The sequence below is a fragment of the Lissotriton vulgaris genome, chromosome 1_1 (assembly GCF_964263255.1).
Source record: "Lissotriton vulgaris chromosome 1_1, aLisVul1.2, whole genome shotgun sequence".
NCBI classification, from domain to species: domain Eukaryota; kingdom Metazoa; phylum Chordata; class Amphibia; order Caudata; family Salamandridae; genus Lissotriton; species Lissotriton vulgaris.
The window spans coordinates 1,346,829,195-1,346,845,602 of NC_141685.1; the positions used below are offsets into that span (position 1 = coordinate 1,346,829,195).

Here is a 16,408-nt window from a genome sequence, read left to right on the forward strand (position 1 = left end):
TCATGGTCTGACACGAACAACTGAAGTGGCGGTTGTAGAGCAGGAGATTGAAAGTGGAAAGCGGAATCTTCCTCCTTATTGAATGAGGACTGTACAGCAGAAACTGAAGTGTCCAAGGGCACTAAAGGCATGTTGGCGTAGGATGAAGAACTGGAAGTTGCTGTCAACGCAGAGCCCTGCGTAGACGATGACGATTTGGAAGCAGTCGCCGTAGACGGTGAGTCTGTAGGCGTCTCCGTAGACCTAGAAGGCTTAGGCACTACTGTCGCTGATGTGCTCATCGACGAGCTCGTCGACGATGTTGTCGTCGACGATGTAGTAGACGTCGACTGGGCCGTCGACGGTGATTGTGTTGTAGGCATCTTAGACATCGACGGCGCCTTCGTCGACGGCGCCTTCGTCGACGGAATTTTCGTCGACGGAATCTTCGTCGTCGACGGGAGCTTCGTCGTCGACGGGAGCTTAGCCGTCGACGATGTCTTCGTCGACGATGGAAATGACGACGATGGTTTCTTCGTTGACGATGGCTTCTTCGTCGACGATATGATAGGGATCGTCGACGGGATTGAAGAAACAGAGGCTTTCGTCGACGTGAGAGCCGTCGTCGAGACTCTCGTCGACGATGACGACGCCGACGTCGTCGTGACTGTAGTCGTAGACGAAGCCACAGCAGCCAATCTCGTCGTCGGAGTGGTCGTCGACGAGCCCGTCGACGACCGCGCTGTTAAAAGTGTAACCACTTTAATAGAAGCTGGAAAAGACGCCTGAGAGCCAGGTCTCGTGGGCGTAGTTATAACAGGCACAGAAGTAGTAGGTGGCACTGCAGCCACAGTCAAAGCCAGCTTTCTTTTCTTTAGGAAAGGAGATGGTAACTCCTGAACACTGCCACGCTTAGAAGCCACAGAAGAAGGAGCTGACTGAAGGCTTTCTGCGTCAGAAACAACCGTGTCCTTATCTTGAAGGCGCTTAAGCCATAATAGAAGGCGACCCTCCCTGTCCTTAAGGGTTTTTGGATTGAAAGTTCTACAGAACCTACAATCAACCACTTTGTGTTCAGGATACAGGCAGTAAATACATTTGTCATGAGGGTCCTTCTCAAATAAACGCAATTTCCCACAGGAGGAACAAGGTCTAAATAAAGACTTCTTACTTGACATCTTGTGAAAACTGAGAAGAGTAGAAAAGTGAAAAGAACTGAGCAGAGCTCAGGGAGACTCCCTTCACACGACGTGCGGTAGAAAATCTGAGGGCTTGAGCTTCTGAGGAGAAGGTTCTAGAGGGTGCTTGAGCCTGATTGGCTGCAGTTTGGACTAACATAATGACACTGATATGTTGCAAATGAGTTTTTTCTCTCTAATGCATTCCTATGTAGTAACCTTTGTAAAGGTTTTTCAGTACATATTTTATCTGTTTTACTACTTATATGATACTTTTTATATTTATATATATATATATATATATATTTATTAGCATTATTGCTATTTTATTTACCGTGGGACTCCCACTTCGACGACGGGGAATATTCAAGCATGTGAATCTATGAAAGACACCCCTAATACTGGAGAAAGATGCATACTGGTAAGTAGCATTTTCCGTTCGAGGCATATGAGCTACAGATTACACACTGTGCATAGATTGTATAGCAGTACCCACTCTTAGTGGCGACCACCCCTATCTGTTGTAGTAGTTTGAAATAATGTTTTGAGAACAGCCTGGCCCACATTAGCTAGTTGTTTGGTTTGAACATCTACACAAGTTTTGTGAATGTGTGCGGTGTAGACCATGTAGCTGCTTTGCAGATGTCATCTAGGGGAATGTTCCCTAAAAATGCCATTGAAGCCCCTATTTTCCTTGTAGTGTGGGCTTTAGGAGGAACAGATAACGTATGTTTAGCTTTGTGGAAGCAAATCTGTATGCATTTGACAATCCATCTAGCTATCCCAGATTTTGATATGGGATTACCCTTGTATGGTGGTGAGAAAGACACAAAGTTGTTTGGTCTTACAAAAGGGTTGTGTTCCCTCGATGTAGTATAGCAATGCTCTTTTGACATCTAGGGTATGAAGAATTCTTTCTGCTACGGTCTGTGGCTGCGGAAAAAAAAACGGAAGTTCCACAGATTGATTGACTGAGGTGGAAGGGAGAAATGACCTTGGGCAGAAATTTTGGATTAGTACGGAGAATGACCCTATTATGATGCATTTGCAAGAAAGGTTGTTGAATGGTTAGTGCTTGTAGTTCACTAACTCTCCGTAGAGAAGTAATAGCTACTAGGAACGCAACCTTCCATGTTCAAAATTGTAGTTCACATTTATGTAAAGGTTCGAAGGGGGGTCCCATTAGCCGTGTGAGAATAATGGTCAAATTCCACACTGGTGAAGGTGGTACTCTGGGAGGAATTATTCTCTTAAGGCCGTCCATAAAGGCTTTAACCCCTTCGCTGCTAGGTCTTTTCCCCTCCTGTGCTAAACCTTTTTTTGGCGATTTGGAGTAGTGCGCGCTTAGGCCCCTGTAACTTTCTGACCACATAAGGTATCCACGCCAAATTTGCATCCTTTTCTTCCATCATGTGGATTCTAAAGGTGCCAAGGGTTTGTGGATTCCCTTGGAGGGGTCCCAAGAATCAAGCAAAACACAGTGAAATTTTAGTTTTTTTCAGAAAAATGGGAAAAACTGGCTGCAAATGAAAGCCTCAGGGTTTTTCCCTGCAAATCTCATCAAAAAAGGGTTTGTGGGGCTGAAATCTCTATTTTCTCAGCTTTTAGGGAATGACGGTCTTTTGTCAGAGAACCAACATTTTTCACACCGTTTTGGCATTTTTCTGGGACATAGCCTATTTTTAAAGCTTTCAACCTCCTTCCAGTTAATGGTAGAAATGAGTTTGAAAGCAATAATGGATCCTGGAAAGCTATACATTTTCGAAAAGTAGACAAAATTCTTAATTCAGAAAGGGGTCATTTGTCTAAATCCATGAAGGTTTCTTTATAGAAACTAACAGTTAAATATTGGAATAATTGAAAATTAGTTGAAAAAAACAGCCTTTAGTCTCAACGTTTTCACCTATAACTTCTTGTAATTTTGACAGCTCTTGGAAAGCAATATACCGGTACATCCGTTTGACCTTCCTGGTTGTGGGGATATATAGGACTTGTAGTTTCACCAAGAACCCGACTAACCCAGAGCCAAAAATTGAGCAGCAACTTGCAATGGTATTTTATTATTTATTGGGTATAGAGCACTAATTCTTGGAAAATGTATACATGGAAAAATCGGTATGAAAGACACCTATGTATTTCTGAATTGGGTACAAATTATAGAGTTTAGAAACAGTATATATTTGCACATTTTCAAAATTGGAAATACTCATACCAGCATGAGAATTATTGGTCATTTTTCAAAAATATTTTTTTTTACACAATGTCTTTCATTGGGAAAGGAGAAATGCATGAAAACTCAATGGGTAATAACAGTTGATTTACAAATCTGACTTACCCTAGGTCTCCTGATAAAAACGGTACCTCACTTGTGTGTGTCGGCCTTGTGCCTGCGACAGGAAACGGCGCAAAATGCAACGTGGTCACACCTCAATTTTGCAGTTAAAAATTGACCCTTTTATGGCAAAGTGCCTAGCTGTAGTTTTTGCACCCTAGCTCTGCCGGCACCTAGGAAACCTAGCAAACCTATAAATTTTTGAAAACTAAACACCCAAGGGAATTCAGGATGGGGTGACTCGACTGCCTCCCACCAGGTTCTGTTACTCAGAATCCCTTGCAAAGCTAAAAAATTGACAAAAAAAACGCATTTTCCTCACATTTCTGTGCTGGAAAGTTCTTGAATCTGCGTGGATCAACAAATTTCCACCCACCCAGCGTTCCCCCAGGTCTCCTGAAAAAAATGGTACCTCACTTGCCTGGGTCTGCCTAGTGCCTGCGACAGGAAACAGCGCAAAACGCAACTGGGTCCCACCTCAATTTTGCAGTGAAAACGTGCCCTTTTTTGGCAAAGAGCCTCCCTTTCGTTTTTGAACCCTAGCTGCCGGCACCTGGGGGAAACCTAGCAAACCTATACATTTTTTAAAACTACACACCCAGGGGAATTTAGAATGAGGTGACTCGACTGCCTACCACCAGGTTCTGTTACCCAGAATCCCTTGCAAAGCTAAACAATTGACAAAAGAAATGCATTTTCCTCCCATTTCTGTGGTGGAAAGTTCTGGAATCTGCGTGGATCAACAGATTAACACCCACCCAGCGTTCCCCGAGGTCTCCCGAAAATAATGGCACCTCACTTGCCTGGGTCTGCCAAGTGCCTGCGACCGGAAACAGCGCAAAACGCAACGTGGTCGCACCTCAATTTTGCAGTGAAAATGTGCCCTTTTTTGGCAAAGAGCCTACCTTTTGTTTTTGAACCCTAGCTCTGCGGGCACCTAGGGAAACCTAGCAAACCTATACATTTTTGAAAACTACACACCCAGGGGAATTCAGAATGGGGTGACTCGACTGCCTACCACCAGGTTCTGTTACCCAGAATCCCTTGCAAAGCTAAAAAATTGACAAAACAAATGCATTTTCCTAACATTTTTGTGGTGGAAAGTTTTGGAATCTGTTTGGGTTTTGTAGTTTCTAAAGATGCCCGCCGAGCCCCGGGCCAAAAACTCAGGTGCCCACCCCCCCCCAAAAACAAGGTAGTTTTGCTAAAGGTAATATTTAAGTCTCCACCATACGATTTGGGCCTTTTCCTCTTGCAGCCACTATGCCTTCCCACGCAAGTGAGGTACCATTTTTATCGGGAAACCTGGGGGAACTCGGGGTGGGTGGAAATTTGTTGATCCACGCAGATTCCAGAACTTTCCACCAGCCAAATCGCAAGGTTGAGCTGAGCTGGGTCCGGGTGCCTGATCTCTCCACGGTTCTGTGTTAAAAGGCGTGGAGACAGGTATAGTTTTTGGTGCTGTACTACAGACAGTTGTAGCAGTGTGTACCACGGCTGTCTGGCCCACGTTGGAGCAACTAGGATGAGGGTCAGAGAATGCTGCTGTAGTTTGCGTACTACTAGTGGCATGAGTGGTAGAGGTGGAAAAGCGTAAGCAAATCCGTTTGACCAGTTAATCCATATTGCATTGCCTTTGGACAATGGGTTTGGATATCTGGCAGTGAAGCTTGGGCATTTGGCGTTTTCGTGGGTGGCAAAGAGGTCTATCTGAGGTTGTCTCCACATCTGAAAGAATGGTGCAAGAACTTGCGGATGAAGTTCCCCACTCGTGGGTCTGTTGTGTCGGACGACTTAACAGATCTGCTATGGTATTTTGTACTCCTGGAACATGCTGGGCTAGGAGGAATATGTTTTGAGGTATAGCCCACTGCCATATGTTTTGTGCTAGTTGAGAGAGTTGCAGGGAGTGTGTTCCGCCCTGTTTCTGTATGTAATACATGGCTGCCATGTTGTCCATGCGGACTAACACAGCTTTGTTTGATACTTGCATTTGGAAAGCTTTTAGTTCTAGGAATAAAGCTAGTAACTCTAGGGGATTGATATGGAGTAACTTTTGTTGTGGTGTCCACCTGCTTTGCATGGTGTGTCGCAGTAGGTGGGCTCCCCAGCCAGAGAGCGATGTGTCCGCTGTCAAGACTATTTGAGGAACTGGCTCTAGGAACGGTCGCCCTTTGGAAAGGTTTTTGGTGTTCCACCACTGCAGAGAGCGATGAGTCCGACCGTCTACCAACACTAGGTCTGTTAATTGACCTTGAGCCTGGTTTCATTGAAACGATAGGCACTCTTGGAGAGGACGCATTTGAAGTCTCGCATGGGGCACTATGAAAATGCAAGAGGCCATCATCCCTATGAGCTGCATGAACACTCGTGCTGGAAGGGAGTGTTGTGGCTGAAAATTTGTGAGAAGAGCTTGCATGCTGGCTATCCTTACTGGAGTGGGATAAGCTAGCGCTGTTGAGGGGTTTATTGTGGCACCGAGGTACTGTTGTACTTTGGATGGTTGCAGATGAGACTTGGTGTGGTTTATTGTGAACCCCAAGTTGGGGAGCAGTTGTATTGTCGCATGAGTGTTCCACACACAGGTTGTATGAGCTGGCTTTTATGAGCCAGTCATCGAGGTACGGGAAGAAGTGAATGTGCGGTCTTCGTAAATGTGCTGCCACTACTGCTAGGCACTTGGTGAATATTCTTGGTGCTGTTGTGACTCTGAATGGGAGTACTTTGAATTGACAGTGCTGCCCGTCTATTACAAATCTGAGATACTTCCTGTGAGCTTTGTGAATGGGAATGTGGAAGTATGCGTCCTTGAGATCTAGAGTAGCAAGGAAGTTGTTTTGTAACAAGAGAGGAAAGACTTTGTGTGACCATGTGAAAATGGTCTGACTGTATGTATATGTTTAGCGGTCTGAGGTCTAGAATAGGCCTCAGAGAGCCGTCGTTCTTTGGGATAAGAAAGTGTAGTGAGTAAACCCCCTTGTTTTGTTGGTGCAGAGGAACTGGTTCGATTGCACTTTTTTCTAGCAAAGATAGTACTTCTTGCTTTAGCAGTGATAAATGCTCTTGTGACATTGGACGCTGTTTGGGTGGTATGTTTTGGGGGGGGTGGTAAACGTTAGTTCTAGACAGTAACTTGATTGAATAATTTGCGCACCCATCTGTTTGATGTGATGTTGGTCCAGGCAGGAAGGAATTGTGGTGGTCTTCCCCCCACAGGAGTGGAATGGTGGGGGGGAAGTGGAGGAAAGTCATTGGGTAGGGGTGGAGGCAGAGCAGGAGTTGTTGGTTTTGCCTCTGCCCTTGTTGTTGTTACCCCTATAACCCCCTCTTTGGTAGCCCTTAGTGAATGTGGATTGGCTATGGGTCTTATAGGAAGTGGCGGTGCTATCTGAGGCATAGCCTCTTGTGTTGCCTCTATATGGTGAGCGACGAAAAGAACGTCTGGAAGCTTGCAATTGCAAGGCTCCCATAGATTTAGCTGTGTCGGTGTCTTTTTTCATTTTCTCTAAAAATACATCTACATTAGGGCCAAAGAGGTGTTTCTCATCAAATGGCTGATTGAGGATGGAATTTTGCACTTCAGGTTTGAAACCTGAAATACGTAGCCGGTCAGGACTACGCAGAAGGACACTAGTATTAATTGCCCTTGAGGCAGTATCTGCGGCATCATCGGCCCTGTTTTTATATTTATCTGGTAGATGCTGCATTATGGATTCTAATTCGTCATAATGTGCCCTGTCATATCTTGCCAAGAGCGCTTGAGTATCGGTAATGCGCCATATATTAGCTGCTTGTGACGAGGCATCAAGGAGTTTAGATTCCTTATCTGGTGGTGAGGCCTCACCTGATGTTTGCAAATTAGCACGTTTACGTGCATTAGATACTACTAAGGAATCTAGTGGTGCTGAGCCTCTAATGTAAACTGGATCTATAGGGGCAGATTTGTATTTCTTCTCAATGCGAGGGTTCAGGACACGAGCCTTGACAGGATCTTTAAATACCTCTGTTGCGTGCTTAATAACCCCTTTAAGCATTGGCAAAATGGCAGTGGACCTTTGTGTAGTGTCAAAAGTGTCCAATAAGAAGTCTTCCTCCACATTATCTGTGTGCAAGTCAACCCTATGGTACTGGGCAGCTCTATGGACTAATAGGTTAAAACCTATAGTGTCCTATGGTGGCGATGGCCTGGAAGTATATACATTGTCTTTAGGGACGTAAGGTACATCAGGGGTGTTATAATCATCCCATGGATTAGGTGACTGAGGGGGACTATTGGTCCCTACTGGGTTATGTGCACCCCCACCTGTGTCATCAGAGTCTGTATCTACATCATCATCTGGATTAGTGGATGGTGTAGGCAAATGATTTGGTGTAGGAGTTGTAGGAGAAGGAATAGTATGGGGAGGTGGTGGAGAAGGGACCCTTAATGGAGAGGTTGCAGTGTATCTTTTCTTCTTTGGAGGAGGAGGAGTTGCAGGCACCTCTGGTGGTCTCTTCTTGGAGCTAAGAGCTATTTGGCCAGTCTTAGGATCCTTTACAAGAGTCTTTGAGTAGGATCTAGTGTAAAAAGCTCTTCTGTGTAGGGCAGATCCTTTGGCATTGAAGTTTTCGGTTTCGGAGGTTTTTTCGGCATCGATGCGGTAGCTGGTCTAGAGTCTTTTTACTTAGAACTATGATCTTTCGAAATGTCTTTAACCAGAATGTGTTTTTTTGGTTCCAGGTGATTTTGTTTCGGCTCCGAAGCAAGTCGGGACGTTATGGCAGTTTTTTACTCGGCTCCGAGTGCGGTTTTGGCATCGATGAGCCGGTGCTAGTCTTCGGCGCCGAGTTCTTGGGTGTCGGAGCAGCGGTCGGCGTGGCTGAGGAAGATGGCTTCTTCTTCGGTGTCTGAATGGGATTGACACCAGAAATAGGCTGACTCGACCCCGAGCCGCCTGGAGGCTTAGTAGGCTTCTTTTCCCAGGCCCGAAGGCAGGGCGTGGGAAGCAGTCTCTCGTGTGCACCCGGGCCCGAAGGTGAGGGTGTGACCTAAGCCTTTTTTGAGGGTGTCGAGGAAGGGTTGGGGGTCGACGTTCTTACTTACGACCCGTTGAGATGGAGTGATGTCCTCGACGTCTGAGTCTTCGGCATTAGAGGAGCTGGCACTGTCTTCGGCCCGCTGGTGTTCTGGCACGTCGACGCCCTCTTCAAAGATGTCTGGGATCGAAGTTGACGAGCGAACTATGGTTCTTCGAGCTAGTCGGTCCCGAATCGTCTTCTTGGAGCAGAAGGAGGAACAGTCTATGGCCTTGTGCTCCAGTAAGAGGCAAAGGTTGCACACCCAATGTAGATCGGTGTTGGGTAACTTCGACCCACATTGAGGACACTTCTTGAACGGCGTCCTTTCCATGAGCCAGTAAGGCCCAGGTAGGCCCGAAGGCCTTCGCCAACAACCGGAATCGAAGACTTCGAAGTGGTGAAGAATCGCATCGATGGGGAGCGCGATCGCAACAATACCGTCGAACTGGGTGAGGATTGTGCGCCGAAGGAAATTCGGTTCCGAAACGGAGCGCAGGAAACAAATCCGAGCCCGATGGCGGAAAAAAACAATCTGAGGAAGGAGCCGATGTTCATGCGCAATGTGGTCCAAAGGAGGAGTCACCCATCTCGTGACTTCCAAAGAACTTTTCAGGACAAAAACAAACTGCAAACATCCGGGCCCAACACTTGGTGGCGATCTATGCACAGTGTGTAACCTGCAGCTCATATGCCTGGAACTTATTTTTTTTAAAGTCAGTTAACCACCAAACATGTTGGGAACAAAGCTCAGACTCAATGTCAAAGGGAGAGGAAAAAGAGGAACTGATGTTAGCCTGCAGGAGTGGCATGTTTATGCAGGTCTGTGTCATCACATCAAGAGGTGGAGTCTGATGATACCACCCACCAGCATACAGGAGGTACTGCAGAATGTTTTCCGAAACCAGTTGGGCACCTGGTGAGATTCAAAAGGTGAGAAATCTGTAGTTAAAGGTATACATCAGATATGCTCGGGTTGTCTGTTGTGCCTGTTCTATTTATGTGAGAAGCCAGCACTGAAGTTGTTAATCTTGCACTTGACCCAGGTGATCAATGGCTGCAATGCTGCAGCCCATCAATTACCTGCGGTTATGCTTCCTCAATAAAGCTTTCTCGAGTACTCAATGCCTTTCTAAACTTATTTTGGACTTTTTAAGTAATTAGTATGGCATCAGTTTTCTCTCCACGGTCACTTCCTGACCTTCTGGTCTTTCTAACCCAGTCCAGCCTAAACTAAAAATATAAAATGGTTGTACCATGAAGTCAAGCAGTACATCGTCTCACCTGATTGTCATCCCTGTCCATGCTGGCATCGTCCCTCTTTAAAATGAATCGCTGCTGGAAATCACAGCTCTTCTCATCTTTGATGTGCTCTGAAAACCGCTGTTCAGGTCTAGGGTAAAGTAACAAAACAATCATGTTGGGAAAGAAGTTGTTTTTTGGTACTCCTCCAACAGAGAGATCTAGTCAATCAATGAATTTAAAGAGCACTGAAGAGAAAGAATACTGCCGGAAAGCAGACAGAGAAATAGATATGACAAAAGTGGAGAAGGGAATAAAACCAAGATAGAGACAAAGATGATATTTAACCAGAAATGATGAAAAGAAAAGAAAAAATGATAAAATACAAATTTATTGAGAGACAGGAAACGGAAAGGGGAAAAAGAGAAAAGAGCTAGAATGTCGAGAGGCTTATGTGAAAGGTGTGGCAAGAGAAGAGTATAGGACAAAATTAGAAAGAGACACAGGACGGCAAGCTGAAAGAGTGAGAAAGGAATGAGAAAGATGCATGAGAGATCAGGGCTGGAGATATACAGGTTAGCAAGAGCAACGTCAGAAAGGGGCACTAAAGGGCATGAACATGGAGAGAGTGAAAGGCTCCACAGCATCAAATTATGTGTCCTGAAGGAGAGAGAAGGACTGCAACATGCAAGGGGCAAGCCAGGGGGACGAGCAGGCAAAAATTACTAGGCTGACACCAAACACCTGAGCAAGATGCAGATGAAAAGCACTAGTTAGTCAAGCAAAAGGAGTAATATAGGTTAATCAAGATAAGAGGAGCAAGCAAGTTGCAAAAGATTTGAGCAAAAGCCTTAAGGCAACGAAACACAAAAAGGACTAAAGAGAAGCAAAAGATGCCTGGGGCACAAGCATGAGTGGGTGGGAGCATGAAACTGGGGGCAGAACAAGTTCTGAGGAGCAAGTAAAGCATGCAAGGAAAGTTGGACAAAAGTTTAGAAGCAACAGAAAGAAAGGAGAGAGAATGGCAAGAAAATGCTATAGAAAGGCAAGAGCTAAAGGGAGAAAAGAAAGGAACTGGGAAACCAATATTGGAAATTATAGATACAAAACAATATTAGATGAGCAAATAGCATTAAAGAAAGGGCAGTAAACGGCAATGAACTGAAAGAAGAAAAGAAAATGATTGTTGGAAATGAATGTCAGAAAAACAAAAGCGTCTATTCTATGCTCAATGTTGAACATATGCACACACCTCTGCCTGGGCAGGCGAAGTGTGCAGAACAATTTCTCAGAAAATCTAACACTCTCAGCTGTGGGTCCATCACACCCCAGGGAACACAATTTTAAGATTGTACACATGCTGTGTGACGTTGGTCTGCTTATGTGTAATGAGATGCGTGAAGAGGCAAGGTTAAACATTTAGTTTTTTTTAGGGTGTGAGCATAACGCTGATGAAAAGTGCCACAATCAGTGTGCTGGAAACAGACTCCTATATTCACATACAAGGTACAGTATATGAATGCTTTCCTTTAGAGGATTCTTTCCCTTACAGCATTAAAGAATGAGGGCAAGCACAATGACAGCAGATGTAGCAAAGCAGGCTGCAGCCCATTCAGTTCCTCAAGACCTCTTACATGCGTGTGGTGCCAGTCTTATTAATGATGACAGCTTTTCCAGTTTGGTCGACGTTGTGGTCCATGCCGAAATACGCAGCTACCCGATGTAAGAGCATCCGGTGATAGGAGGTCATCTGGGGGAACTTTTTGAATTGATTACTAAAACCCAAGAAATAAAGTTATCAGAATAGGTTCCATATGTTCTTATCCCCAAGAGCTCTGCACTTTTATGAGAGGGCACAATGTGGCAAAAGTTACACAAGACATACGGCTGATGGGCAGAGATTTAAAGGTAAGGATCACACAGCAGTGCAAGGACCACTGAAGAAATGCATGCTTGGCACACTAGAGTGGATTTATTTTTTATCAGATTACAGATTATGGAAAATCTACTCACCTCCAACAACCAATTTGCAGCTTTTTCTGTTGCAGATTTCTCATTGTTCTTACTCACTTTTTGTTATAGGTAAACGTCCTTATACATAAACTAATTGAAATTGTACCCACAAGTTTTTAAAACGTTGTCAGCAAACAAAACTGAGCAGTCTAAATGACCTGAACCTTTCCTCTGTACCTCACCTTTGATTCCAGTTAATGCTCACAGGCTGGTTAGCAAGGATGGAGAAGAGGCATTAATAATTGTCAAAGCAGGAGGGCTAAGATCACCAGAGCATATACAACTAAACAACAATCAAGTGTTATATTGTGCTTCTCAATACCATACCGGCTTTAGTGAACACATAACTAAAGAATAAAGGGGTGCAAGGAGACTGGGCTACTGGTTGCTTCCTGACACAATGAACAAACCAATAACAAGTGGCCTTTCCCCCTCTCTGAACAACATTTCACAACTAAACAGTGAAGAAAATTGGTGAAGAAAAAATGCAGAGATCCTCGTACGCATTTAAATGTAAATCCAAAGTCCTTTCACTTGCTTGGATCTATCCAGAATGTCCAGCCCCTCCAGCTAAGAAGTGGAGGCAAGACGAGATAGTGGTTGTGGTGCAAGCCTCATAACCCAACCAGATGTGAGAAAATCCTGACCGACAACAGGGTATGGACTCCACAGAGGGGGAGTTAAGGCCTCAGGCTTGGAGGACGTCTCTGTAGAACAAGTGTCCTACCAGCAGTATCAGAGGAGCATGCAGAGTACTCAGACTCTGGATCAGAGGTGTGCTCTCTCACATGTACAGGACCCTGGCCTACGCTAAATAACCAAACCCTTGAGTTAGGAGTAGAAAGAAGCAATATCTAGAGAGCAGCAACGCATGAATGGAGGTGAGAATCCATCCATAATATGTGAGACACTAGGACCGCTCCAGGGGTTTGAAGTTCATTCAAGGAAGCATTGGGCGAAGTGTCAGTCAGAGCGTTAAGTAGAGTAGAGCAAAGTGTGCTGTTCTGAGGAAATTTTCAACTGGCCGATTCTGTACTCAGTGCAACAGTTAAAGGATTGTTGCCAGTCAGAGCGGTTAGAAGACCTCCTAATTCACTTAAATGTATACCCAGTAGGAAACTCACTACAATTGAGGTCTCATAAAAGGAGAGGTTCCTTAGCTGAAAGATGGTTAAAAGGGCAATGTATTGGTCTCTGAAGCCGTCCTTTATTGCAGACTAATTTAAACAAAATGGTCAAAAGAGTGCCACTATACATATGTGTTTGTAATGGTCAGCGGTGAAAACTAAAATGACGTAATGGAAGGGCACAAGAAGCTGCAAAAAGTGGTGGAAATATCAGACATCAACCTATCAGCCGGGAATCAAAAACTGATGCTCCTACAAAAGATGACCGGAGCAGTTCGAATTGACAGATTAATTCCAAAGAGTAATACTATCCCCGTGGCACGATTGGTCCCGCAGCCGGTTCAATTAAATTGAAGAATCTGCTCAATCACTACTACACTAAGTGGGGGTCATGTACTTCTGCCATCTACCACGATTGAGCAACATATGATTAAGATCGTTTGTCAGCCCACCAGCTTGTCTCTCATACGGGGCAGCCGACCGGGTCCCCGTGTGAGTATTCCCTTTTCCTCTCTCACTTTACCGGTGTCGCACTTATTTCACTGTCTCACGAGGATGAACAATTGCCATCAGATTGTCCCCATATCCCTTGGTCCTTCAAGAGACCCTGAACTATAAAAGGGTAGGAACGCCGTCGACTGTATTTGAAAGCAAACTAGTTTAACAGCTATGACTATTGTACACAGAAGCTGGAATCATAACTAATTTAATCTTTGGTCGCCTTTTATAAAAAATTGTGAAAACCAAGCTGTACATGGTACATGTTTTCACCGTTTGTTTTATGGTTCCATTCCACTTGGGGACACAAAAGCACTATTGTTTTTCCTTGGTCTGTGTATATATCCATTTGAATTTTACAAATCTGATAAAAAGAATTAATGTGAACAAAGTCTGCAAAGCCCACTTTCTTTCTGGCATCATCTAAACCTGTTTTTGTGATTGCGATTGTGCATTTGATTATTATTATAAATTAGCCTAACTTTCCGCTGGATCCGTTGTTTCTGTTACACATGACATACCCTGGTTCCTAGTGAATAGGGTGCCCCTTGTTCTTGTTTTCGCCGACAAAAGAAGACTGCCTGCTTCAATGGACTTATTCAGGGCTCACCTCAGGACATGAAGCAAGAGAAGCAGGATATTTAGAAAGTAACGCTGGCACTGAAGCATGGTTCCTCAAGTAAGATTACAGAAATATGATGATACCCTGGACAAGAAGGTTGCAGAAGCAGAAATTATTATTAGAGATTCTGGTGGAATATCCTCGAAAGCAAGTGACACTGTATAAGGAGGACCCGACAAACCAGATATAGTTTTATTCATTTAAAAAATACTGAGGAGGGTGCCGAAAGAGACATTAAGGTATAGAGGAGTACATGTAGAGGATTACAATAAAACAAATAATGAAAAATATGTTATCTGTCACTTGAAAGTAAATGCACATGTTGATTGTTAGAACTGGCTATTTCTGGTTGGCTAAGGCGGACGCCAAAGCTAGGCAGAAACTACCATTCTAGGCAAGGCAAGGGAGTCACACGCCAAGATAACCCCTGCTCACCCCCTTGATAGCTTGGCACGAGCAGACAGGCTTATCCCGGAGGCAATGTGTAAAGCATTTGCGCCAGCACACGACAGCAACAACACCCTAGGCACAGCAAAAAAGGAACTCCACACAAGGTTATATAAAAATAACTTCTGTATTGTAAAAACACATCAGATAGAAGTCACACATGTACATTGTGCCAACTGGCACGGGCAATATTCACAAGGGATTATTTACAGGACAGGGCCACATGGGCCACTGTCAGAATCAACACTTGTAGAAATAGCACTTCTAGAACTTAGAATAAGTATAGCACAAAATAACAGTTATAGATCACATCCAGTAACTACAGGTAAGTACCACCTACGCAACCCTAAACACCTTAGGAGAATGTCACGCAGGGAACCAGGACTTCACTAGGACCACCTGTACTAAAAAGAACAACCACCTAAGTATCACAATACAGTTAGGGGTATAAGCAAGAACACATTACACATGATGCATCAAAACATTCAGAGGTGTAGGGAAAGAAAACACATGATGCATAAAACATACATTCAGCGGTGTCATAACAAGTCACATGATGCATCAAAAACACATTCAGAGGTGCAGGGAAGGAAAAACACATGATGCATAAACCAACACATTCAGAGGTGTAAAATCAAGGAAGACACATGATGCCTAAAAACATTCAGAGGTGCCCGAACATAGCTCAATAGCGCAAAAATACATGATGCCTAAAAACATTCAGAGGTGAAAGATCAAGGTGCGTAATCATATTAAATGCATTACATTTCCTAGCACCACATCACATTGCGCAAAACTCACATTAGGCAATTACCATCACATAGATAATCACATTGCGCCTAAATAAAATCACATACCAGCCCCCATCTAATAAAGGGACTAAAGAGCCCTGTGTCCAGAATGTCAGGGCGCGCTGCCAATGCAGCGCCAGTCAGGGGTGCGCCACTGGCGCAAAACCTAAACGTTGCAGGTGCCCACTACTTGCTGGGCACCTGGGAACCACACAAGACCTAAACGGTGCAGCTGTCCACTAATTGCTGGGCAGCTGGGAATCACAACTGCGACTGACCCTAGAACAGAACTGCGCCAACTGTTGGAGCCACACAGGCTCTGAAAACACTTGTTTCACATTGTGCAGAACGTTGGAGCCACACAGGCTCTGACACCACATATGTCCCCCAACCGTTGGGGTCCCCCCTCTGCAGACTCGTGATCAAAAGCAATGCCCCGTAAATACTATGGAGCGTTGAGGGTCATGGGCATTTTAAATAAAGGGTGCCCCAGTCAGAGCCACACAGGCTCTCTAGACAAATACAAAGTGCCCCCTGAGCCTCTCTGGGCTCTACACACAAATGTGGGCATTGGAGCCTCAGGCTCCGTTGAAACGTTGGGGCGGCCCACTGCCATCTGGGGCCGCCCTACCTCCACTCTCGCCCTTGTGCCCCTCTCCGGCACCAACAGCAGCCGCACGGAGCCCACCCCCCCCAGCCCTTCCGACTCGCTGGGCTGTCTCTTGTGCGGGGCTCCTCCGGGCGGTGGCTTCTCTGCTGGGCGGCAGCTTCTCTGCTGGGCGGCGGGGCTCTCCGTGACACCGGAGCCCTGCCGGCGCCTGCAGCCGCGACTCCTCCTCTCTCGGGGCTCCCTCTCGGTCACGGGAGCCCCACAGCGGCCGCCGCCATCTTCATCTCCAGTCTCCCTCCTCGCTCTGCAGTCCGAGGGCGGGACTTCCGGTTCACTTGTCTCAGGGCTGAGCAGCAATTGGCCTGCTGGCCGAAGACTTCCGGGTCGCCGCGGGCAGCGCGGCGGCCCGTATTAGGCAGGCGGGGTATCAATATCCGAGGGGTAGGCTCCCTCGTAAATTCAAATATGAAGCGAGGTAGGCACTCGCTATTTTCGCAATTTCGGGAATAAATCC

At 45.3% G+C, this 16,408-nt stretch overlaps 1 protein-coding gene across 3 annotated transcripts in view; it reads right to left on the bottom strand.

The window, feature by feature from the left end:
- Positions 1 to 16,408, bottom strand: part of R3HDM2 (R3H domain containing 2) — a 921,072-nt gene that overhangs the window by 307,500 nt on the left and 597,164 nt on the right. For all 3 annotated transcript variants that reach the window (XM_086966594.1, XM_086966584.1, XM_086966589.1), the window contains 2 exons: positions 11,421 to 11,561; positions 9,829 to 9,937 (listed from right to left, as the gene is read on the bottom strand). In XM_086966594.1, coding sequence (XP_086822720.1) covers positions 9,829 to 9,937; positions 11,421 to 11,561 — 250 coding nt within the window. The remainder of the gene's footprint in view (positions 1 to 9,828; positions 9,938 to 11,420; positions 11,562 to 16,408) is intronic.